A 26,157-nucleotide genomic window follows, 5' to 3' on the forward strand; every position below is an offset into this window, starting at 1 on the left:
GGAATAGGAAACTCCCAACTGCCATTTTACACTTGAATTATACCATATATTTGCTGCACAGATGCAATGTAAGAGATACAGAAAACAGGTCTGAAGCTGTGTGTGTGTGTGTGTGTCTGTGTGTGTGTGTGTGTCTGTGTGTGTGTGTGTGTCTGTCTGTCTGTGTGTGTGTGTGTATGAGCATGCGCGTGCGGTCAGACTAAACCCCTCACCTCTCCCATGTGATTGCAGGGTCGCAAGAAGAAAGGCGCTGATAAGGTGCGTCTGACAGGAAGTAAGACTGGTTTGCGGGCCTTTCTTTGATTTTGGTTTGGCTTGGTTTGGTCAGTGTTTTCGGAGTGTGCTCTCCTGGGTGCATAATTAACCCAAGCCTCCGGCTGCTCTTTTCTCCTTGGTCTCTGTCCACGCTACTAACCACATTGCATCAGGCTAAAGCAAAGCAGGCAGATCCTGTGAAGGCTGGGGCTTCACTTAACTGACACCGATGCGGCAATGCTGTTGGCAGGTTCCAGCTCTCGGGAGCCTCAGTGAATGCTGATTTTATCAGGGGCTGAAGTGTCTTGAATTCCGTCTTGCGAGTGTCTCTGTGGGCAGGTGAAATAACGCTTGTGGCTTCGATGGGTCGCTGCCCTTGGCGCGGTGTGCCATGCCTGCCATGTTGCAACATGAGTGTGATTGACAAGTGAGATGAAGAGGATGGAGTCAACATGAGTTTGTTTGTCTGCCTGGCCCTGTTCATCTTTGCTGGCCTGAGAGTATTCTGCTTCGCTGCTGCCCAGGGATGGAGCAGGATTCCTGCGGATTCCTGTGCACCCGTCTCTGTGCCCTACTGTGGGCATGGCCTCCGCCGGGATGAAATGCGTTTGGCTCTCCTGCCGTTGCAGCCTCTTGGGGTACAGCGGACATCTACTGTACCACAGTAGATGTCACAGTCCGCATTCCAACGTAGAGCCTTCATTTGTTTAGCATGGATGGGATGACAAAGACACAGTCTTCTTTCATGTTATTTTCTTCTCATTTTCGAATATGAAAGCTTAAAGCTTTAATTCTGCTCCCCCCACCCCTGACTTCTACAACTATCTTCATCTGAAGTGGATTTTTGAGCTCAGATAGGTCTGTGTGGAAGATCTCTGCAGTCAGACCAAGCCACAGTTGTCTGGTGCAGACCTGCAGGGTGTGACATTGGAAGAGGAGCTCAGAGTTTGGCTCCAATCTGACTGTTCTGCTTAGGGAGTAGTGTCTTCATCTCCTCACTCTGTGGTCTGACCTGCCCCCTAATAAAACAGGCCATTTCTCAAGCAGCCTGTCCGCCTGCAGATCTCCAGCTTCCGCTACCCAGACCAGGTCTACAGCTGTAGAAAAACAGCTGGCTCTGAAAAAGAGCGGTCCATCCTGACCCAGCAGTGTGCTGAAGATTCAGCGCTCCCCAGGCACCTGAAGCGAAAGAGCACTGCAGAGCAGTGACTGACTGCAGTCTAAGAAAACAAAATATCCCAAGCAGCCACAATAGCAATTGTCTTTCCCCTGCATTGATCCACATTAAGCTGTTTTTGTTAGTCTGTTATTTTGTGTTAAGCTGTTTTATGAAGCCCGCGACGGAGGGAAATGGGATTACTATGCGCAGTATTTATTTCAGACCAATGCAGCAACAGCGCAATCACGTCATAGCTTGATGCCTTTTTGAAAGAGTGAGGATCTCATTAGCCCTCTCTGCTGTCCCCAAGCTCATGACTGCGGTGGTTAACATTAGCAGCTTTGCTCAGAGTGAGATGTGCGTGTTTCACACTCATGAGTAAGAGAGGGAGTGAAGTGATGACACGGATGATGTCACCTCTGCATCTGAAATGCACGCGTCAGGGGGAGCGGGAGGCTGTGAGAAGTGTGTGTGTGTGTGTGATGGAGGGGGGACTAGGTGAGGTGAATCTGAGGTAAAACTCTGTGGTGGAGTCTGATAATCAAGCGTGGGGCTCTCTGGATGGGACGCCCCAGTTACCGGCAGTACGGGGGGGGGGGGGGGGGGGGGGGTCATTGTCTGACTTCTGCCCCATTTATGAGGTGAAAGCTGAAGGTCACAACCGGTCTAATCCAGCTGCTGCATCCCCAGCCTGCTGGCTCTCTGTGTGTCATTTGCTGATGATGTTTGCATGGTGTTTTGCAGCCTTGCATTGCTTTCCATGCAGAAGTTCGCACATGTAGGGAGGTGATCATAGACCAGTTTGCCTGGAGAGGGGCGAGTCAAAGTTTCATGTTTCTTGCATGTTACAGGACCTAGTCAAGCATGGAGCGGTTGAGATATCCATAAACGTCTTTGTATTTTGAACATTTGAACACTGTTTTCAGATATTTGGCATTGGTGATATACACTCAGTGACCACTTTATTAGGTACACCTCTCTAATACTGGGTAGGATCCCCCTTTGCGCACAGAATGGCCTAAATTCTTCATGACATTGGATTCAGCAAGGTGCTGGAAACATTCCTTAGAGATTCTGCTCCATGCTGACATGATAGCATCATGCACTTGCTGCAGATTTGTCGGCTGCACATTCATGCTGCGAATGTCCCATTCCGCCACATCCCAAAGGTGTTCTATTGGATTGAGATCTGGTGACTGTGGAGGCCATTGGAGTACACTGACCTCATTTTCATGTTCCTGGAACCAGTTTGAGATGACGTGTGCTTTGTGGCACGGCACGTTATCCTGCCGGAAGTAGCCATTAGAAGACAGGTAGACCGTGGTCATAAAGGGATGCACATGGTCAGCAACAATGCTCAGGTAGGCTGTGGCATTTAAACAATGCTCAACTGGTATTAAGGTGCCTAATGTGCCAAGGAAATGTTGCCCACACCATTACACCACCACCTCCAGACTGAACCGTTGACACAAGGCAAGGGTGGATCCATGGATTCATGTTGTTTACGCCAAATTCTGACCCTACGATCTGCATGTCGCAGCAGAAATCGTCAGACCAGGCAATGTTTTTCCAATCATCTGCCGTCCAGTTTTGGTGAGCCTGTGCCCACTGTAGCCTCAGTTTCCTGTTCTTAGCTGACAGGAATGGTACCCGGAGGGGTCTTCTGCTGCTGTAGCCCGTCCACCTCAATGTTCGACGTGTTGTATGTTCAGAAATGCTTTTCTGCATAGCACTGTTGTAACGTGTGGTTATTTGGGTTACTGTCACCTTCCTGTCAGCTTGGACCAATCTGGCCATTCTTCCACTGTCATTAACAAGGTGTTTTCGCCCCCAGAACTGCCGCTCACTGGATGTTTTTTGTTTTTCGCACCATTCTCTATACACTCTAGAGACTGTTGTTCATAAAAATCCCAGAAGATCAGCAGTTTCTGAGACACTCAAACCACCCCGTCTGGCACCAACAATCATCCCACGGTCAAAGTCACTGAAATCAGATTTCCTACCCATTCTGATGTTTGATCTGAACAGCAACTGAAACTCTTGACTATGTCTTCATGATTTTATGCATTGAGTTGCTGCCAGATGATTGGCTGATTAGATTGCATGAACAAGCAGGTGTACAGGTGTACCTAATAAAATGGTCATGTGTATATATATGATGTAACACTATCAAATAGAATTGTTATTGGCTATTTTTTGTAATAAGCAACAATATTAACATAGTTGTACTGTGTGTACTGTAAATGTACCTTAGAGTGTCATATCTTTTTTGTATGAGGTACCTCAGCAGCAGGGTATACTGTAATGCTGTGTTAGACTTGTACCTGGAATTAATAGGGAGGTGACATCATTGTATGAAAAAGGCTGGATAATGCTCAAGAAAAGAAGTACACGGCCATAAACTTTCAGTAACATTTATTTTTAGGTTGGTGTTTAGGAATGGTCTTTATAAGCGGTCTATAAGCAGCCTGTAGCTGTATATCGTATGCAATGTACAGGTAGTTTTAAGGGAACATGCATGTGACTGCATGCCAAGCCAAATTTTACTTTTTTCCCTCAGTGATGAAACCTCCCTGTAGAATTCTCACGAACAGGCATCCATAAGGCGTGTTTCTGTACTTATGTCTTGGTGTCACCTTTGCCGCACGACCAACTCATCGTCGCAGAGCATGAAATGGGAATTTGTGGACCACATGACTCTGGGTATGTGTGGAGATGTACCTGGGCTGTCCTTTCCAGGAGCAACTCCTTATCTGTGTGCCAGAGAGGAGGTTCTTCAGGAACAGCCTCCCACCACTGTCATGTCAAAAGTGCATTCAGCCTCAGTCAGACGCTAGCCTCCACCAGCTCTGTCCGTGTGATGTAGAGTTACGGCACCTCCAACTGCAGAGACACATCCTGCACCTCATTTTTTCAATTTTTTTTGTTGTCTGCACCAGATGTATTTCACCATCTGTTACTGAGTGGTTGCTTCCTTTTTTCTTCTTTGTTTTGGATCGTGCATTTCAGATGTTTGCAGCAGAGGATGCAGTCTGTACTGTACTGTAAAGCCGGTCCCTTGTGCATTTGTTGTCATAGAAAGCCAAGCTTGGGCCCGTGAAGAAAGTGATCACACCCACAGAAGATGAGGATGAAGAAAGCTTCAGCCTGCCCTCCAACAGCATGGGCGAAGTCAAACTCACTGACTTCAACTTCCTGGCGGTGCTGGGGAAAGGCAGCTTTGGCAAGGTGAGGGAGGAGGAGAGGGAACAGACCACAGATGCCATAGGGCCCTCTTATGGACCTCTTTACCGTGCCTCTTTTACCTGAGACTGAACCCCACCCACCCCGCCTTCAATATACACATCTGATCTCACAACGATTATGATACATACCAGCATTCTAATGCCTGTGTTCAAAATTTTAATACAACATGAAAGATCTTACTGCTTTTTTATAATGTACATTTCAGTGCTTCTGAAAGAGTAGTGTGCATCTTTTGCTCCATTTAGAGCCACCATCTTGAGACACCTGCTTGCCCAGTCCTCCTCCTTGTCCACCACGCATTCCCTCAAACCCGCATGACAGCAGCAGCGTGCATGGCCCTAATCTCCCTGCTTCAACCCATGCAGGTGATGCTGGTGGAGATGAAATCCACGGAGGAGCTGTACGCCATCAAGATCCTGAAGAAGGACGTGGTGATCCAGGACGACGACGTGGAGTGCACCATGGTGGAGAAGAGGGTCCTGGCCCAGCGGGAAAAGTCCCCTTTCCTCACCCAGCTGCACTCCTGCTTTCAGACTGTGGTAAGACTCAGCTGCGTGATTCCTGTTCACTTCCTGTTAAACCGTGCAGTGTGTACGGTGGATGCAGCCCCACCAGTGAATGCAATTACTGTTGAGCGAGGGAAGGACCCCCGCAGATGCAGGCAGAAACAGCACACAATTACAGGATACGCCGACAAAATGCTGGCAGCATTATTAAGAGAGAGGTTCAATAGCTTTTCATTGATTCTTAGAAAATGGTGTAGAACTGTTACCAACTGCATTCTGTTCTCTACAGTGTTTTCGTCAGGCTTTCCAGTGAAAGAGGAAACGTTTTTAAAAGCCCAGCTTCGGCTGTTCCCAGAATGTGAACACAGATTCCTGTCATTTAGCTTTTGAGCCATATCGTAGCTGCACAGCTGCACGCTCATGTATGATTCCCATCGACGGTGACGTCATGTAGGAAAAGCGAGCCTCATTTGTGAAACGGCGGGGAAGTTTTTGTTTGTTTTGAGTCTGTTGGCTTCGCGGCCCCTTTCTGGTGGCGCAGCGGCTCTTTAATCTTTAATCCCTCAATCTCCCGTCTGCCTGCGTGTGATTACAGGGTACCACAACCTGTGGCCAAGCGCCTGCCAGTCCACCCACACAGATATCAGCAAATAGGAAATGGAATTTTAATTGCATTATAAATTGAGGTTAAATTCCAGATTTTCTCTGATAAAAGTGTTTGTGTGCACTTTGTTTTGAAAAGTGAATTTCTGTCATATGAGAGTTCTAAAATTTCATCAGTGATGATTAAATGTGATTTGGGGGGTATCAAAGTTTGAAGTGCTGAAAGTGTTTTTAAGTTTGTAACTTTCTGGTTTCTGTTTAATTTGAGCCGTCGTGCTTCTTCCACTGTTTGACACTGAGGTGGCCTATTGGTATAGTTATAAAAGTCAGGATGCTGTAGTGAGAATCGAAGCAATGAAGCATCTCCTGTTATGCCCATGCAGTTGTATCATTGCCTACACTGATCTATCATAAAATCTACTATAAGTATCCCATGAATGGAAAGAATGGAAAGCACTACAGTGTGTCGAAACATTCTCATGAGCCGTAAGCATAAATCAATGTTTTTACATTTTTTTTGTTTTGTTTGTTTTTGTCTGTTTTGCAGTTAAATGTTGTATGGCTTTCAGGAAAGGAGCCGTATCAAAGTGCGCCTGGGTTCTCGCAGTGTATCTCCCATGTCATTATTTCCATTGTTAACGTGCTTGGATAGGCTTATGGTACCTTTCCTACACTGAATTTTCACTGATTTACACTGGCTTTTCTACACATATCCTGTGGAGAGTGGCTCAGTGAAACACAGACTCCACAGCGGTAAAGTCGAATGAGCTCTGGGAGAGGTTAGCTAAGGGGAACGACAGCCTCAGACTCAGAGGTGAAAGGTTTTGTAATGAAGCTCTCATTTGCGCTATTTTCTCCCTCTAAATGGCTCACCCCAGACAGGAGCAGAGCACTGTGGGCACGCAAATGTGTCCGCCTGTGTGGAAATCTCAATTTACAGTCCAATTTGCAGCGGGCACACGTGGTGAATGAGCACTCGTTCCCTTTGTGTCTCTGAGGTGCAGGAGGTTGTTTTTGTCCTGGCAAGAGGGCAGGAGTGTAACTGCTTGGCAACGATTTAAAAATATTCATCAAGTGCGGCTTCACTGAGTTCCATAAGGGCCTTTGTGCAAACTTTGACTCATCTCCTGTCATTCTGCATCATTAAGAACTCTCCCTGTCCGTGACGAATAAGACAGGACAGGGTAATTACCTTGATTAAGTTGAGTATTATCACAAAAACTGCAGTCTCATTTTTCCTAGCCCTGCACTGGGTAGATACATTAAGCATTTCCCCCGGTGCTGCTACCATATTTTGTGTTATAGAGGAGGAAAAGTGGCCTTGTTCCTAAGCAGAAAAGGGTGTTCTGTTCTCTGGATTAGATACTGTATGGCATGGCATCTATTCAGTCTTAAGGCAACTTATTTTGCTCTTGAATATATGTATGACTATATAGCATGTAACAAATTCAAGCAAGCTTCATGTATAGTTGTTTTTGTTTGTTTTGTTTTTTTTTACAGAAGAGGATAATTTAGTTCCAGCAACTGCTCAGTTAAGAATTAGTATAAAATGTTATTTATTGTAGACAAAACAATTATAATCTGTAGTTTGGTTGTGCATATGTTGTGTTTCTATTTTGTGATGCATTAGGTTTATAAATTGTTTGATCTGCAGCTCTAAAAAAGAATACATCATTTAAGCATCATGCCTTGTTTCTTTATCACTTCTGTGTCTCCTGCAGACAACTATTTACCTTAGTTTTCCATCCTTATCTAATTTCAAATGAACATTTCAAGGTCTTTTTTTTTATTTGACCAAATGCTAAATATTTTAGTTCTACTTTCCCTGTGCCTCTCTTATAAGTCAAAAGGGAGAGCAGCATCATTTTACTGAGCAAAAGGCATTTAAAATCACCCAACTGAAAATCACCTCCAAGACTGAGGATAAAATCTGTCCGACTTTTTCCCTATCAACAAAACTGAATGGAAAATACATTTTGCACTCTACTTCTACTAATACCATTCCTCCACCCGAGCTAGAAGGGCTTGTTTATAGAGCTCCTGAATAGCTCGGTGGTAATGGTGCTCACCCTGAGTGCAAGCTGAGCTTCACGGCGCAGGTTCAAGCCAGCTGATGATGACCATGAGCTCATTGAATTGGCTTTGTTTGGGGATTAGGGTGAGTATATCAGCAGGGGATGCTCTTCTCAACACTGCCAGGCACCCTGTGATTCAACAGGTACCTGCAGGTTTCTCAGACGACACCAACCAGCTATCTTCCAATGAGCTCAAATGACTCCACTATAGAGCACTGCGTGACTTGTGGTGTGTGATTTGTAGTGTTGGCTGCATGTGGGCGTATTGGAGAATGGCAATTTTGCTTCAGCACTCCTGTGTTCATTGGTTGTCAGAATGAGGCAAGCTGACCATGTTATACAACTGGTGATTCCAAAAAAGTGTTACACACTGAGGAAAAGGAATAAAAAAGAATAGTTTGTTTAAACCATGCTGTTCAACACATTAGTTGGATATGAAGTCGTGATTGTAAACCAGGATGGTTTAGATGACCCCTCTCTTCTTTACCCTGTACCTGTCCTAGGACCGGCTCTACTTTGTCATGGAGTATGTCAATGGAGGAGACCTGATGTACCACATCCAGCAAGTTGGCAAATTCAAGGAGCCACAGGCAGTGTAAGCACCCTTCCGATCAACTTTCCAGTAGTCCCTGAGCAGCCAGGCTCCCTTGGCACTGTGTTTGGGAGCAGTGCGCTGACCTAGTCCAGCCTCCAACATACAAAGGCCGTGAAAGTGGTCTTTTCCTGATAAGCAAGGCATATTTGTTTCTTTTTGTGCTATTTTGCATGAGTGGCTTTGGAATGTGCAAGTTGTCTCATCAGCCATGTCTAATCACCTGACTGGTGCGATGATGTACTTATGCAACAGGCGAAGTCATTGGAACACATGGCTGCCGGTTATGAGCGATCTGGTAATCAAACTGACACCAAGGGATTTACAATGAATTGTTAATATTGGAATTATTGGTGTTTCTAAAAACTGAAACGGATGTGTGGGAATAATTGACAAATGGGCAGGAAGTGGACAGTAATGCAAATATGTATATGTGTGCATACATATATCTCAGGGTTATGTTGGACGTTTTGTTTTTACTGTTTTCCACATAATAGTAAAGAAATCAGAACTATAAAATAACACAAACGGAATTATGCAGTGACCCAAAAAGTGTTAAACAAATTCAAACTATCTTATATTTCAGATTCTTCAAAGTTGCCAAAAATATTTTTTTTAAACAAAAAAACAAACTGAAAGAAATTCATACATAGGCATCAACTTCACTATTTTAGTTGTTTAAGAAACAAATGTCAAGGATTTAAGCATATGTTTTTAGATCAAAATGTCTTTTAATGCATGTTTTCCATTACTTTAATTGGGTGTGTCCAAACTTTTGACTGGTACTGTATAGCATACATTACATACATGTAGAGAGAGAGAGAGAGAGAGAGAGAAACGAGTATGCTAAAGATACAGAGATTTCGCTGTAAAGGATCACATTAATGTTGAACATGTAGCATTGTATTGATATGAAAGTCTGCGTTGACAGGGAGAGTGAATTGACATGCACTGATATATGTGCAGACATCAGTGCATCGATCAGAGGCGCTGCATTCAGCAGGTATCTCTACAGGTTGCTGTATCGATCTCTGGAGTCTGCTGTTTACTCCCTCCACAAACAGCTGGGGCAGCTGACTTGTGGAATTGTTAATGTGGTGTGGGGGTCTGGGGGGGTTTGAAGGGTGGGAAGGTTGGTGTGGGGATTAATGCTGAGCCCTGATTCACCGATGCCAGTCAGACAGACAGCGGACTAGACTCTCTCTGCCTCACTCTATTCAGCCGCTCTTCCGATCGACAGAGCGTGTTCACTGGGCACGCCGTGTTCCCGACGCCGCCGTCTGCCCGGGCTGATTACAGGCCGGCAGAGGAAGAGAGTCACAGGAGGGGGACGCAGCGGGGCGCAGTGGGGCGAACCGCGTCTCCAATCAGACCCACAGCGGCATGACACGCTGGCAGGGGCAGACCCGGCGCAGAGACCGCTGTCATTCCTGTGACCTTTTCAGAATGATAAAGGCAGCGCACAACAGTGGAGGAAGCCTAATCATCTAATGACCCTTTCAGAGCGCTGTCCGAGCGCGGTTTCAGTTTTAGGAGGGTACCGTGCCCAGTTGTGAAGGGACATCGGGAAGGTTTCTAATCTCCCCCTGCACGCCCCTAAACCCAGGCTAATTGCCTGCAGTTCGGAAGGGTATTGCTTGATGTGATTGACAGTGATCCTGGCTAACCCGCTGCCTGTCATTGCAGGTTCTATGCAGCAGAGATCGCTGCTGGGCTGTTTTATCTGCACAGCAAGGGGATCATTTACAGGTGGGTGTTAGCCTTGTGAAGAACAGGGACTGCTGTTTCATAGGGAAAGCCATCATAGTTCTCCAACAGCATCGATCATGTTGCCAAATGGTCACATTGTAATTTGTAGTGTAATGAAGCTAATACATTAAATTATAATATGTTGTCACATCACGTTCTGTGTGTATTCACAAAGCAATAAAATAAATCACATTGGTCCAAAAGCACATGTTGCTTTTTAGTGGTGCAGTAAGTACAGCCGGAATATGTTTAATTTATGTTTGTTCCAAATATTAGTAATGACTTTTTATCGTTAATAAAATGAATGCACTACACATACACCATGGTACAGTAGACTTTTTAGAGAAAGGAGTCAGTTGAATCTTTTATGGCCCTGTGGTTCATTTAGTTTTTAAAGTCTATTGCACTGATCTTGTGTGCAGTTCCCTCAGCTTGTATGAGCACTTAACCCTGCCGTCACATCATTCGAAATATGAAGTCTATGGGAGTTACAGTCAAATTATTTCTCATTGCAAAGCTTGTAAAGTTCCTTTTTTGCCATGATATGTGCTTCCTCGGTTTTTAGGCTGTCTCATAAGAATAATTACAGAATGATGTGGCTGTTGGTCTGTTTCAGGAGTCAGATGAAACAGTGAAACCAGATTCATTTTGATATCTGTGGAAAAGGTAGACTTTCTTCCACATCAAAGTGAGGGAAATTAGCAGAGGAGGACACATCCTTTTCACGCAGAATTTTAAATGTTTACTTTGACATTAAAAGCCTTCAGAGGTGTTTGATGTTGGTTTTAGGCTGTCCAATATAAATGTTAATGACATTGTATTGAATATATTAAATGCCAGACAATCGTAGCAATGAGCGGGAATAAGCCCGAACTGAAGCATTGCCTTCGATTGCAGTCTGGGTCCCAGCTGAACAGCCCCCACATGCAACATTCTCCTTCATTCACACCTCAGCCTGTGTTTCCCTCTGGGGACTGTGGCTCTCACAGACTCTCCATTCGCCCACTCTCTTCCCATCACTCACCTCATGGCGCTGTCTGCCTGGCCACAGGGACCTGAAGCTGGACAACGTTATGTTGGACTGCGAGGGCCACATCAAGATCGCTGACTTCGGGATGTGCAAGGAGAACATGTTTGAGGGTGTGACCACACGCACTTTCTGCGGGACCCCAGATTACATTGCCCCTGAGGTGAGAGCGGGCTTGCTGGGGCGAGGTGGGGGGAGGGGGGGGTGATGGTGGGGGGGTGGTGTTTTTGGTGGCAGAATGTCCCCCGAGGGGACGCAGGTGAGATCTGAATCCCAGGTGCGACACAGGTCCGTGTCACATCGATCCTCCGGACCTCCGTCACCGTCTGGTCTGAGCCACAGTCACACTGCTGCCCTACATCCGCGCTGACAGCGCCAGGGGGGCCAGCGCCGCGCTCCACACGGAGGTTCGGCCACTGACGCTAAGCGCTGCTGACATCTCCAGAGAGGAGGCACCGCCGAGCGCCCCTCTCCCTGTCTGCAGGAACGCTGAGCTGAGCGCCACAACACAACATGCCAGTATGGTGAGCATGTGGGCCTGCGCACCTAGAGTTTCCAACCAACACAGCCCTGACAGGAGGGGCCAGTCTCACAAACACACCATTTGCCCGTAGTGAGTCTCATAAGCTAACTATTTTAAATGCTGCTAATAGCAAACAGGACAATATGTCTGCTGTTGACTCTCCAAGGGCAATAACATGTTGTACCCCTAGAACAAACCATTCAATATTTGCCCTGATTTAGCCCCAATAATAGCCCTAAGTTTGCTATGATTATTGCTGAAACCCAGCGCACTGAAATTATACAGCAGCTGAACCGCGTAAATATTTTATTGTGTGTGGTGTGTATCAGCTATAATAATGTGAGCGCCCATGAGCTGCAGTTCAGTTCCTGGTTAATCAGATAATTTCACCAGAATTGCAGTCTGGCCAAAAACATCGCCATGTGCCAGCAGTTGTTTCCAGCAAGCTGCTTTGTCTAGATTCACAACGACACAAGACAGCAAGAGTGCTTGAGGTAGAGGAAAGACACAATAAGCAACAAGACATGAGCAAAAAGACAAAAATACCCAGTGGACAGGAGCGGAAAATGAAGAGCTTATTGAGCTGTGGCAAGAGCAGGAGGGTTTGTTTGACGCACCCTCAGAGACTTATCAAGACAAACAGCAGAGGTAAGATAAGTGGAAGGACATATCCTGGCAGCTCGGTAGAAATGGCAGTTGATTTTGTGTGTCCCAGAGTGATGTTTTATAATTGAAAGCTTCTGAGCCAGCTAGCAAGAAAATGGAAAGGGTAGCAATGCTGCGCTCATAGTAATAATCATGGACACATCCTGAGGTGTTGGCAACGGTCTAGGGCCTCCTGATTTCAAAACTCATGCGGCCTGCCAGCCCCTGCTGTAAGGCGTCTGTGGTGCGCTTGCCTCTAAAATTACACTTTTTGTCTCACAGGGTTTTACAGGGTGCTCTTATTCAGGCACTCCAGCACAACTGATCAGAATCCTTCTAGTGGCTTCAGGTTGCTGTGAGACAATAACATGACTGGAATGGGCAGGAAATGTCTACATGTGTTCAGAGGAAAGTGATGCAGTGAGTCACCAAAATGACCTGAAAGTGTCTAGATATTTTGGGATAAAAAAAAGAGGGAAGGTACTGCCCACTGTGCTGTATGTGGTGTGAGCTGCCGGCCTGCCAGGAACATATCGATCTCCTATGAAACACTCTTTTAGGTTGATTAGTGGCATAGGATCCACAGGGGCGTTAATAAGCTGTGACGCTGAGACTCACTGGTACCCAGCCTAAACCACAGAGGATGAGCAGGTAATCTCAGTGACTACTAACACTCAACCATCCTCTCATCTGGTTGTTTGGATTCTCTTGGTAGTGTTTCCTCTACCTGTTTAAACCAGTTGGTGAAAAGTCCAAGTGAGGTGGCCTGCTCTGGGAATTGGGGCATTTTTGGCCTTTCCGTTCTTCTGTTGCAGCTCCATTGCCTTAACGCCTGTGATGTCAGAGTACAGCCTTCATCTCAAATCCGTCCGCGCCTCACTGATGTCGCAGGCATAGCCATGCTTCACTCCCAACCCCACCCAGACTGACAGCAGCTCTGACATCAGTTATTTTCATCTTGGGAGTAATTTCTGCTTTCAGCCTTTAACCGTAAACATGTAACAGATTTTGGTAAATAAAGAAAATGTGATGTATACATTTTGTAGTGGGACACCCATTATGGCACTTCATCAACAGTTATGTTGAACAGATGTTGTATGTGCCCTAGGTGTTTGCTGCTCGGCCTGCATCACTGTGACATTAACGTGCAGGGTCTTGCCCTGGCAGAGATGTTTTCCGGGAATCCGCGGCGCGTGAGCCTCACTGTGTCACTCCCTGGGAGTCAGGTTCCTCGCCGCTGCGCCGTGTTGCCCCCTTCCCCTGCCTTTTTTTTTTTTTTGACCTACATAGCAATTCATTAGAAGCCTATCTGGGGAAAACATGTTGCTTTGCATTACATGTACATTCGCAGTGCATCCTGGTAAGGGGCGGGGAGCGGGCAAGCCTGTCACGTTTAACCGCGTGAAAACAGACCAGTGGAAGGTCGAGGGGAAACTCGGTGGCTCTGTTTCCACCCCAGTTCCGCTGTAGGAGCGAATCGCAGGGACCCTTCTCGCCGTGCCTGTGGGGTCCCCGCTGCCAGGCGTGCATGGCCACGATGCATCGTTGTGGCTGATGTCTTCATTATTGATGAAGACCGTGTATGAGCAATTTCGTTTTCCCATGCCAGTTTGTGTCATTGTGTTGAAGATTTTTGTTCTAAGGCAGTGGTATTTGATAGAACTGATTGCCTTCTCCTTTATGGGCTATATTAGTCTTTATGTTTTTCTTTATATTTGTATTAATGTGACTTTTATCACCTCTCCCTTATGATGAAAATCTATGATTATTTTTCATCCATACATGGCTTTACTTAAAGCAGAGCTGCATTAGAGCGAAGTTATCGACCAGTACACACGCAGGCACCCTGACACAGAGAAGCAGCTGGGTAATTATTTTATCCCACGGTCCCATCGTCTTACACTCCGGCACTTATTTTTAGTGCATTTTGCGTTTGAGAAAACTTGTAACAGATGTGAGAAAATCTGAGCAATTTGTTCCTGCGCTAATTCTTCCATTTCTGACACAAGCTGGGAGAGCAGTTAAGGAGCCTGCCATGGGGCAGACAAGCGTGGGAGCCAGCGTGGGACACAGCCAGCGTTTTGGGCACTGTCACCTCCTGTGACTCCCTTCGTTGAGCTGGGCTCGGCCTCTGCGGTCTGCTCAGGCAGCAGATCCGCCGCCAAGCAGGACAGACTCCGGGCACCCACAAATCGATGAGGAACATTAAAGTGCGGTGCGCTAAAACGCCCAGACCTCAGACAGATCACAGCCATACTGTGTCTAATGGAAAGAGCCTCTGTCCTCTGCAGAGAAAAAAGGGTTAACTGTAATTCAGTCATCCGCTGGTGAACATGACGGCTGGCTCTGAGCACATGCAGTAAACAGGGCCGACCTTTATTTGTGTTGTCAAACCCCAGCATAGCCTGCCCTGGGGCATCTGTGGGTTTTCCTTATTGCGGGAACCGCCACTGTTATACAAGTAACAAATGACCCTTCATAAAACGGCAATCTCAGATTACCCCAGCAAACTCAATGAGCAAGACAGTGCACTCTAATTGCATTTATTGAGTTTCAACCCTTGAAAAATTTACTTTCTGCTTCAAGCCCTGCCTCCTCAGCCAAGTAATGTATTTGTTTTTCTGCCATCATTATCTCTTTTTAATTGCTTTGTTGATCCCCTAGTTCAGGGAAATACTACATATCTTCTATTATCACATATGTTTATACAGTTGGATATTCAGGCTTGTGACTTAGTCGATGTGCCTTGCTCTTGGATACAATAGACCTGCCCCACCTGGGAATCAGACATGGAGCTGTGAGGGTATAACCTTACTTCCTCAAATGCGGCATTGTGCTGCTGCCTTTTTTTTGTTTTTTGTTTTTTTTTCTGCCCTGCCAGTCCATTTATTCATTTTGTCTTTTAACAGTGTCTTGCTCCCAGTGTAGAGCCCTTGAATGCTCCTCATTAACTCCTCTCTACAGGAGTCTATATTAAGAGGCACAAGGAGAGCCTTGAGTAGCTGAGAGCATGATCCAGAACTGTCATGTAACATTAGCCTGACGAGCGACATCCAGCGCGGCGAACATGTACACACTGAAACATGTGCTGCACTGCGTCAGACAAGGAAGCTGACTTCTGGCCATTTTTGCTTAATGGGATTCCGGGCAATGAAAGAAAACAAACAAGAAAAGTGGAGCGGCAGAGGTCAGGCCGTGTCTGTCTTTATCATCCTCACTGTGATGACAAACGAGAGAAGCGTCTGGGAGAGGGGCCCCCACGCGCACGGCGGGCTGGGGTGAAGGTCACCGCGGAGATGGCAGCGCTGGTCACGTGTCCTTTGGACACGCTGCAGGAAAGGACATACTCTTACATGTATAATCAGTCCATAAAGCCGAGCGACGTACACCACATCCGCACTCTAATCCCGTGTCATTTCTCCCCTTTCATCGCCATAAAAGAATCATTCTTCTCTGTAGACTTGTAATACGGTCTCCTCTGTATGAAATAAAGCAGTCTGTGTGTCAGCACTTAGGTGCTGACACGGATGTCTCCTCTTATTAAAGCTTTCAGAGCAAGACCCCTACAAGGACAGATTAGGAAAAAAGGAGAGGAGGATTGGAGTGAGAAGTGAACTGTGGGAGAGAACAGTGGATGGGAGAACAAAGCGGGGACATCTCAATGATTTCTAATTGCCCTTCACTGCCATTCCGCAGCCTGGGAGCAGGTCCCAGCAGGGCCGACGGGACAGATATCACTGCTGTATGGGCACTGTGCAAGCATAAGCATTACACGCTGCTGACAAACAACGCCAAGTGGGGGGAAGACTGCTCAATTAAGCAATTTAAAGCTCCAGTGTTTGGGTGTCCATTTACCACTGAATGAAGTGCCGATAGGCATGCTTTTTTCCCACCATATTTGATGCCTGAAGTCATCTTTTGTTTTTCAGCATATATTTTTGCTTTTTTTAGATCAGCATTTATTTTCAGAGCACATTCATGTAGTCTGACCCCTGTGGGCCAAATTCATTCAACTTGTCCCCAGTGCGCCCGTTATCAGAACAATTAGAAAGTCATAACTTCATAAAATTCTACATTTATGACATGTAATGATGTCATTATATTTTTATTTCACACAACCTTGCTACCCCTATATGCATTTTTAGTAACAGCATATATATTTTGTGTAGTAACTACAATTTCTGATCTCCTCATCCCTCCCAGTGCTAGGTCTGATACATTTTACATTTCCTTGAGATCTTTTATGGGAGTTTTGTCCCATTCTGTCTGGAGTCTGTTTGATATTTCATAAATCAATGTTGATCCATGTTTACAGATAAGAATGGAATCCAGAGAAGGCCTAATATTAATCATAAACAGGCAGTACAGAACCTTTTTTCTGGTGTTATTTGTTTTAGGTGGAAAAAAATCAGGAAAGGCACAAAAATAAAATATGGCAATTACTGGAGACTTTCCTTCATTTCCCCAGGAAATCTCGACACATTTGCCCATTATTTCTTAAGTACATTTTAGAGATATGAAGAAGCAAGGGATTATTATGTGCCCCTGTGTTCAAGTGGAAAGAGAGGCTGGGCTGTCTCATTTGTTGCTCTGGCCAGTTCTCCCTGATACCTTGGAGGTTTACCGCATCAAGCTTTCATGGAGTTACTGCAGAAAGTGAGTGATCAATATCTGCGTGCATTACGATATTAAGACTTACTGCTCACCTTGGAGCAAGCAGAGAACATTCGCCTTAGTGAGGCGGTTAATGGGGATGGGTTGCGAAGGTTGGCTGTTTCCAGCTCAGGAAAGTGTTTCAAGACTTCAAGGCTTTTTGCTTGGCTGTCTCCCGCCGAGTAAAGCTGATACCCCAGAACCTCTCAGCAAATTGAAAAGGCTCAGGCGAGATCAGGGCCTATACAGTTTTGACCACTCTGCTGGCCTCCTCTCTCTTCCTAACTGGCCTTCGTGGGATTCCAGTGTTACACTGAGACTAAACGGGCACTCTCGTCTGTGAGAGAGGAGTCCAGCGGATCGGCGGACTTAGACGGAGAGCGACAGCACGTTGGGAATTTAGGAGTTGACACATTGCCTCGCTAATTGTTTGCCATCTGGTGGGCATCACAGTCCCAGTGTGGGCCGTGCTCGCTGGCAGCTTTGTTGTGATTTAACATGCAGCGTGTTCATAGCTACTGTAACACACGCATGAAGTCAGCCAGGGACTTTTCTTACAGTACCCAGAGAGAGAGAGAGATTTGTGTCAGTAAACACATCTATCCAGGGAGGAGTAAATCGCTAACAAAGATATTATGTGTCCCCCGCTGCTATTTATATGCTAATTTTTTTTTTTACCCTAAGAAACAGATTGCATTATTTATGGTGTGTTCGCTTTCCAATTAATTGTGGAATGCAAATAAGTTCAGGCTGGGTGATTTAAAGATGCCAAAGGTCTGCCAAAAGTGAAGGTTTCCTGACTGTGTGTGAATATGCTGTAAACGTCTTATTTATTATCTGAAACTGAAGTGTTGCTGCATGCAATGGCATGTCTAGGATTTTTTTAATTTTTGGTGGCAGAGGGGGGTTAAAGGCTAAAGTGTCTGATAAAAGACTAATTACACCAGAACAATACACACAAATAAGCTATTGATCATAGAGGTGAAATTATGAAATTTATCAAATGTGCATGAGCAGTAAATTTGTGGTCATTGTGCAAAACTTGTCCTCCATCTGTAGTGCCTTATTGAAATGAAGGATTTGGACAGGTATACATCCCAAAGTGGTAGATTCAAAGCAGAATACTCCCAATTGATCATAGAGGTGAAATTATGAAATTTATCAAATGTGCATGAGCAGTAAATTTGTGGTCATTGTGCAAAACTTGTCCTCCATCTGTAGTGCCTTATTGAAATGAAGGATTTGGACAGGTATACATCCCAAAGTGGTAGATTCAAAGCAGAATACTCCCAAACCTTTACGAACTACCACAATAAGTCTGCATATACCTCTGCTTCTGCCTCCTTGCAGAGACCAAGATTATTATTTCCTCGTTGGTATCTGACAGTATCCAGCAAAATTATCATATTCTCACCATACCTATTGACCGTCGTTCTACTTGACTTTAATAGGTGCCGCTCTGATAACACAACGGGGTGTAAGCATACATGTTCATTGTTCATGTAGATACTATTGTCTGTTGTTTAGCAATGCTTAAAAGTGTGTACCAGGAGGCCCTTTGGTTGCTTTGGCAGTTTCCATGAAAGACAGCATCAGAGATCAAAACAGCCCTTTTTCTAATTTGCATATCATTAAAGCGATGCATAAATGGGCATCTCAGTGGTATTACCATTAAAATGGAACACCTGGCCATGTCTGATTTGAATCAGACAGAGTGTTGCACCATGAGATCAACTGATTATGTGGCACATCATAATATGACAGGTAATACTGATTGAGCATTTTCTCGCCTGGTCATTTGAAATAACACTATGTGAAAGCAATCATGAATAAAGCACACATGGATCAAATTGCTAGCACTTTGACTGTGGTGGATCACAGAGCACCAAGCACCAATGGCTCCAAGTGTTTAAGGTTTCATTGGCTCCCCGTCATTGATCTGCTGTTAGCTGGCCATTGTTACCCTTGGTATGTCATTCATAGTCTCTGTCATTTGCAGGGTTTTATTGGATAGATTATAGCATCATTGGTCCTGTCACGTGGGTCTCCCCCCCTGTCCATGCGAAGACTGTGATTAAAAAAAATAGGGGTGAAGGTGATGACAGATAATGAAATTTGGAATAGGCAGTTTTATGCATATACTCCATTGTGTCTGTCTGGAAAATAATTTCAATCAGTTGAAAGGAAGAAAATATCCCTGGCCTACCTGAAGCTCTTATTTAGGTCTCAACTAATCAAGATGTAATTTTGAAATAAAATCCCTTTGAAGCTGTTGCATTGAATTTTTTTTTTTCCATTTCTGATCAAATGGCCATCTAAGCAACATAGTTACCAGTACAGAGTACCGACAGACAGTGCTCATAATACAGAATCAGAAGTGAAAATGAGGAAGATTATTATTGCATTATTGATGTGCTTAGGGGTTATGCATTTCTGGAGTTCTGTGTGGAATGATATCAGATTTGTTTTTGTTTTTTTGTCTCTGCTTTTTTGTGTTGTTCCAATGCAAACAAGAAATAAACGTGAATACCAAAGCATTGTTAATTGCAACAATTTTCTGGGATTATCTGAAAGAAGTGCAGGGGTGCCAATATTTTTGACTATGACTGTATATACAGTATATATTTGAAAAGATCAATTGGGAAAACCCCTTAACCCCTATGCTACATTGCCACCCCAAGTGAAATCTCAAGCTCTCCAGAATCTCAACATTCTATTAATGTACAGATTATACGGGGCTTCAAAGCTATCAAGGGAAGCTTTCAAAAATTTTCTGTCTCAAGAGAGAGAGGAGCTTAGGGAGATACAACTTCCTGATGAGAGGGCACGAGCACACCCCTTGTGACCCTCCAGTGGCACTGCCCCTGTAATTCAGTGATGTGCAGCATTGTAGAGGGAGGTGGGGGGGTCCATCCCCTGCGTTATGACTAAGTGACCATGAAATGAAGGTAAATGTAGGCAGAAGATGCCAGAGGCCTTTAGGGGGCCATGATGTTTCCACATAGAGGTATGTGGCCTTTTGTTTGCCACGGCAGTTTAGTTGTAATGGTGGAAATGGGGTGCTCTATGCAAGGTTGCTGTGGGAAATTTACACAAAGTAGTAAAACCGTTGTGGTATGTGTGCGCGCACACACACACACACATACACATCCATAGGCTTTTAGCTTTTAGTTAGATGAATTTCGAGTGTTGTACATCTGTGTCCATCCACTTCATTGAGGCCTGCATGCCAAGTAGGTGTGTCTGATATGAAGCTCTTATTCTCAGGAGATAGGAACCTAATCCTAGTGTCCTATTCCACAGCACAGTGACGCTATCATACCTCTAAAATGCAGGGGATCCTGTATCTTTCCATCCCTGACAGGCTAGTCATGAGACACGCAGGCTTTTGGTCCTGGGTAAAAGCTTGCCTTACTGTATTTTCCAGCGTGGCGGAGGCGTGCCCCTCCCATGAGGATGGTGTGTGAGTGTGTTTAGGGAAATGACCCAGTTGCTGAAGGAGCTATCAGAGGACGGGTCTCCATCCTGGCATTAATAATGTAGCCCTGGAGCTCCAGAGAGGAGCCTCACTGGCTCACTCGCTCATGTCCTGTGCGCTGCTATTGTCAGCAATAATAAGCATGGAGAATACCAAACAGCCACTACTAGAATACGCAGCTAAAGCCACGCAAGGGGAAGCAAGGTTCGATAAAAGCCCGCGCTACATCACATGCACCTCCCCCGTGGAGCTTTCTAACGCTCGATCTCTTGCGCTACGGTAATTCTCCTCAACTCTTTCTCAGCGGGAAGCGAAAGAGTGTGGTCATCCTCTTGGGCATGCTTTACCGGCTGAGTTAAGCTGTGGGGGTTTTTAAGTTGTTATTCCCGCACACACTCTGTGCCACCGAAAGTGCTGAGAGAGACTGTTCCATGCGTAGCTCTAAGTGTGTGTGTGCGTTCGGAGAACAGACTCCTCACTGACTGACTGTATGGACTATGACTACTGTTATGATTTTAACATGGGCTCGTTACTGAATGTTAAGAGCAGGATGGGAGAAATTAGGGGGCAATTTGCAATAGATTGAAGAAATGTATATCCACTTAAGTCAGTCAGTCAAGGAAATGCCTTAGCTATGGATCACAGATAATTCATGCTGAGGTGGTATTAAGGACTCCTTGTATTTATACAAGTATATTTATCTAGTATATTATCTTCTTCACCAGCTTCATTTACATTACACTGGCATACATCTTTAATTGACAATCCTCCCACGACCCCTACTTTAACACTTTTTAATTCTCCATTTCATAAATCATTTTTTTCTGTTCTGTGATGTCCATGGACAGATGGACATCACACCTTTATGTTGGGGCCAGATAAAAACCCGTTATTTATGCACTACTAGGTTGTGCCACAAAACAGAGGTTACGCTGAACATGGCACATACAGCGAGGTCTAACTTTCCAACTCACTCTAGTGGAAAATGAGCTTCTCCGATGTGATGTGTAAGGAGAGTGTAGCTCACACCTCTGGTTCTTGAGATGGAGAATAAGACAGCAGATCTCATTCCTCCCTGTGAACTGTGTGTGTTTCCCGGCAGCACTAGCCCCATGAGTGATATCACATCACCTTCCTGTGCGGCCTGTATGACTAACGTGTGTGTCTGTTTCTATCAGAGATGTACTGTTGTTCAAACTTTAGTCGTGTCAGGGAACTGGAGTGGGGATTTCGCCCTTGTCTGGTTGGGTTTGTTGTGGTCCACCTGCTTCAGTGCAGTTTGCTCTGCCGGCTGATGTGTCTTCCCCTAATTGTGGGTGCAGTTGGGGTCAGTTTGGGGTGCATGTGTGGGTGCATGGATGCATGGGTGTGTGTGTGTGTGTGTGTGTGTGTGTGTGTGTGTGTGTGTGTTTGTGTGTGTTTGTGTTTCTGTGTGTGTGTTTGTGTGTGTATGCGCATGCGTGCATTCGCGCGTGAGTGAGTGTGTAGATGCATGCTTGCATAATTCTCTGTCTTGGCTGTTGTGTTCTAAAGGGGAGGTTTCATTTGCAGGGCAGGAACTGATTGCGCTTTGATGAGAAAACTGTTCTTACTCTTGCCCCTTAATTATAGGAGTCTGATAAGGAACTGGCTCTTTGTTACAGCAGATGGTAAAAATAGTGCACAGGAAGGCCCAGCTTTCCCTGTAATTAGTGATGGACTGGGTCAAACACAAAAGGATGCTAATTGCTTATTAGAACAGATTGACTGTCTTTGTGAGTGTGGAAGGCATGTGTCTTAATGTCTCAGGGAGCTGTCATTCAGCAGCGAATTGATAAAACCACATAATGATAACCCTTATTCGTGTGTGGGCGCAATTATGCTTCTTCTGTTGGAGTTTCTAGCCTCCCCTCAAAACAATGTGTGGTGTCGTTGTTAATTGCGTCCTCTTGATTTCTCTCTTGGCAGATCATTGCATATCAGCCATATTCCAAGTCGGTGGACTGGTGGGCCTACGGGGTGCTCCTGTATGAAATGCTGGCTGGACAGGTAAAGTAGCATACTTTAAAACCTTGTGGGAAAAAAAATAGTGTATTCTGATAGCAGGCACCCCAATGTGATTGCCTAAACAGTGTCTTCCAACTCATAAGTTTACCAGGATTTGCAGGATAATCCATGTTTCCAGAAAGTGCTGATGGGCTAATATTAATGTGGATATAAAAATGTAACTATACACAAGATCACCAAATATGGGAAATAATAAGTCCAAAACTCATTGGATTTACTCATGTTACATTTTGACATTCTGACAGTTTCAAATCGATACAGGCAATTACCAGACAAAACAAACAAAATCAATATTTTGTCACCCATCTAATTATATGGTATCATATAAAGTGAAACTGCCAACGGGGTAGTCCTCTCAGACAAAATTAAAACAACAGTGTGTAGGTTTTTTTTACTCTTTAAATCCAAGGCTTGAAGAGAGGGTCATGTGCCACAAGTAGGCTTAAATAAATCTCTTAGTTCTGGTTCTGCTTTGTAACATCCAGGCTGAAAAATGTCTGAAGAATAAAATGTTCCTTGGCAACTGAGGTGATTCTGAGGTTCAGTGTGCCTGCACTGTTAGTTCTGGCCAGACGGTATTCCGTGCCCCAAGGTATGGGTTTGGATCAGTCAGGATCCCCCTGCTGGTACCTCTGGACCTCCTGTGCTTCACAGAGCTGCTGCCTGACAGGTTTTCGGGGGGGGGGGGGGGGCTGGATCCTTCTCCCCGTGGGATTCAGTTCACTGAGGGAGCTCTCTGGCTGATGGATGCTTCCCAGGTCTGATTAATTCAGGCCCGATGCTGGAGGAGCTCTTGTTCTGTGCGAAAAGACAGTCTGCTCTAATCAACATTGCCTGGGAGCACTGTTCAAAAAACACAGTTTTTTCCCCAATTTTCAACTCTCTTTCTCTCAAACTCTGCTTCAGAAGGGTCACGTCTCACCAGGGCCATTAGCACTCAGGGAATTGACAACAGTGGCATCTGTGAAGGCCATGACTGGTGTGGTGTTCTTCCTCTGCCAATAGACTACCGTGTGAAGAGAGGCAAGAGCCAAGTCGTCTCTCACCAAAGGGACCGCAGTAATGTAGTCTTTAGAAAGATGAAATGGCTCATACTCTGGCCCTGCCAAAAGCACACACGCACTCAGGGACAGAATGAAGAGAGAAATGAGATTCATGGTCTGGCCTTGTTTGCCTGAAAGGAGATCATTTGTCTGCTTTATGAGTTGTTCGGTCCCTGTGCTTCTCTCTACTTTGTTTTCTCTCTTGGTGTTTATTTGCCTCCCCCCTCCATTCTGTATACAGTATGCCAGTCAGCCGCGATATCCGGATCAGCACTTAGACTGGTCGGATAGCATAATTAATCACCGCTGTTTTTTCGACACTGTCACTGTGTGTGTCACAAATGACACTGGGGGTGGACTGTGGTGTTCCAGGTGTGGGCATTTGCTGAAGAGCCGTCCCACCAGATTCCCCCCAGACCCCACATTCAACGCCTGAATGGGGTTCACACTCTGACGGAGAGTCTGCATCTGACCCCCGGCCTCTGCTCCTGTCCTAGTTAGTTCCGCCTGTCTGATCTCGACATACAGCACTTTGGCTGGAGCGGATCCAAGCTGGCAGTTGTTTCACATGCCTCCGTCAATCATTTGTTGAAGCCTGCTTGGAGTAACTTAATTAATGTGCCCTGAGTTGGGACTGCTGTAGACAAGAGGTCTCAAGTTTCGCCTCAGACCCTGAACAGGAGGTAAAGCTCTTTTGAGTTTAAAGCTATCACGTTTGTAATCCTCTGCACTATATAAAGGACAAAAAAGATAAACAGCTTGATAGACCTTTCTGAAGGAGCAGTCCTGCAGCTTTTCTTAATGAGGCTTACTGATGTATGACAGGATATCGGTATTGACTGCTTTGTTGTTGCAATACATTATAAGCGGTAGGGTAGTATATAAACTATGTGGAGAAGAAACAACACCACCCCCATATTTTTTGATTTTGTCGGCCACAGCTCATAGCTGTAAATCATTTTATTTATTCTTTTTCTTTGTCTCTCTTACTAAGTCACTCTGAAGAGATCTGAAATCCTTTAGAGCTCGAAATCCCGAAAAACACTTCTGTGTTAATAAAGTTGGTCACCATCTTAATTGGTATTTTTCCAGAATGTTGTTACTTTTTTCCTAAGATGCTATTAAGTGGTCCTAAGAGGCCAGAAATGCATTCTCCCTGCCACTACTTACTGTAATTATGTGTGTATCCTCATTGAATGTCTCCACATTTCACAAATTAAGCCTCTGCTCTTTTACACACTGTTGACCTCTGCACTACCAGCTTGCTTCAAAGCTGTGAGGTATTTTAAAAAGCTTGGTGTGAAAGGGACACCACCTTTGTTACGCCAGCTTTAATGGACTGTTTGCACTGTTGCCATTCTTGCTTGCAATGATGGCTGTTCCTGCCTTGAAAAGCCCTGTGTTTGTTTTCAACTCCTGTGGAGGGATGTGTATGATGTAATGTGTATTTAATGCATGCTCTGGTCTTCACAGCCTCCCTTTGATGGTGAGGATGAAGATGAGCTCTTCCAGTCTATCATGGAGCACAACGTATCATACCCAAAGTCCCTGTCCAAAGAGGCCGTGTCCATCTGCAAAGGGGTAAGTACATCCTTTGGGTGACTGTCCCATTCCACTGCTTCAGAGCCCTCACCCCCACCATCACAGTACCAGCTACTCCAATTCCTCCAACCATACCAGCCATTCCTTGTTCATGGTAGGACAGGAGTGAATTCGATATGGGTGCAGGCTGAAAAACGCTGAGCATAGTGATCCCTCACCATTGAAATTTCTTTTCCTGCTGGTGGCTGATGACTGTGTGTGGAGGAGGCTAGGGTGTCAAGGAGAGAATGTTTTCTTCTCACATTGGTGAGTATGGAGAAATGAAATCGCAGGGCAAATTATTTGAATTGAGTGCGCACCCACCGAGCAGAGAAATATGGACTGGAGATGATCTGGTACCAGGAGCAAATTCTAGTAATAATCTGCGTAAAGATTCTGATCTGCATAAACAGTCCAATTCCAGGCTTTATTACACTGTGAGACTTGGGACTGGTGTAGTAGCGGGAAGCTGAATTTGGGGAATGAAGAGTACTAAATGGTAATTTCCATATTTCTGTGTTTATTATGTGCGTGATCTCAGTATCGGTGGAGAATCTCAGATCGTAATTTCCCCTCTCACTGAAGAGGGGAATTTTCAATTTGTGGACTCCAGAATTAAGAGGCACAATCTACATAGAGTATGTGTTCGAGCTGCTACAAAGGAGGCAAAGGGGAATCTCAGGTAGTATCTCATTAGACATGGAGAGGCATATGAAGGGGTATAAACTTCATTACATTACACAGACACACTTATCAAGAGCAACTTACATAGCTTATTTATTTATGTTGTTCACTTTTACAGCTGGATTTTTACTGTGTCAGGTTAAGGACATTGCCTAAGGGTACAACAGCAGGGCGCCACTTTGGAACAGAACTGGAAACTTGTGGGTTGCAGTCCTTGCTCCTTACCATGACAGCACAGTGCTGCCCAAGCTCAATGCCTCAGCCTCTCCAGTGACAGTCACAGATGCTGAAC

The 26,157-nt window shown here is 45.1% G+C and overlaps 1 protein-coding gene across 3 annotated transcripts in view; it reads left to right on the forward strand.

The window, feature by feature from the left end:
• LOC118785273 (protein kinase C alpha type-like) overlaps positions 1-26,157 on the forward strand; it is a 175,195-nt gene that overhangs the window by 132,773 nt on the left and 16,265 nt on the right. For 2 of the 3 annotated variants that reach the window (XM_036539905.1, XM_036539899.1), the window contains 7 exons: positions 4,493-4,642; positions 5,026-5,199; positions 8,348-8,439; positions 10,123-10,185; positions 11,237-11,375; positions 22,459-22,539; positions 25,074-25,181. In XM_036539905.1, the coding sequence (XP_036395798.1) occupies positions 4,493-4,642; positions 5,026-5,199; positions 8,348-8,439; positions 10,123-10,185; positions 11,237-11,375; positions 22,459-22,539; positions 25,074-25,181 (807 nt within the window). Of the gene's footprint in view, positions 1-231; positions 259-4,492; positions 4,643-5,025; positions 5,200-8,347; positions 8,440-10,122; positions 10,186-11,236; positions 11,376-22,458; positions 22,540-25,073; positions 25,182-26,157 lie in introns of all 3 variants that reach the window. The other variant, XM_036539891.1, reaches the window with a different exon arrangement.

Source organism: Megalops cyprinoides, chromosome 1 (assembly GCF_013368585.1).
Source record: "Megalops cyprinoides isolate fMegCyp1 chromosome 1, fMegCyp1.pri, whole genome shotgun sequence".
Taxonomy (NCBI): domain Eukaryota; kingdom Metazoa; phylum Chordata; class Actinopteri; order Elopiformes; family Megalopidae; genus Megalops; species Megalops cyprinoides.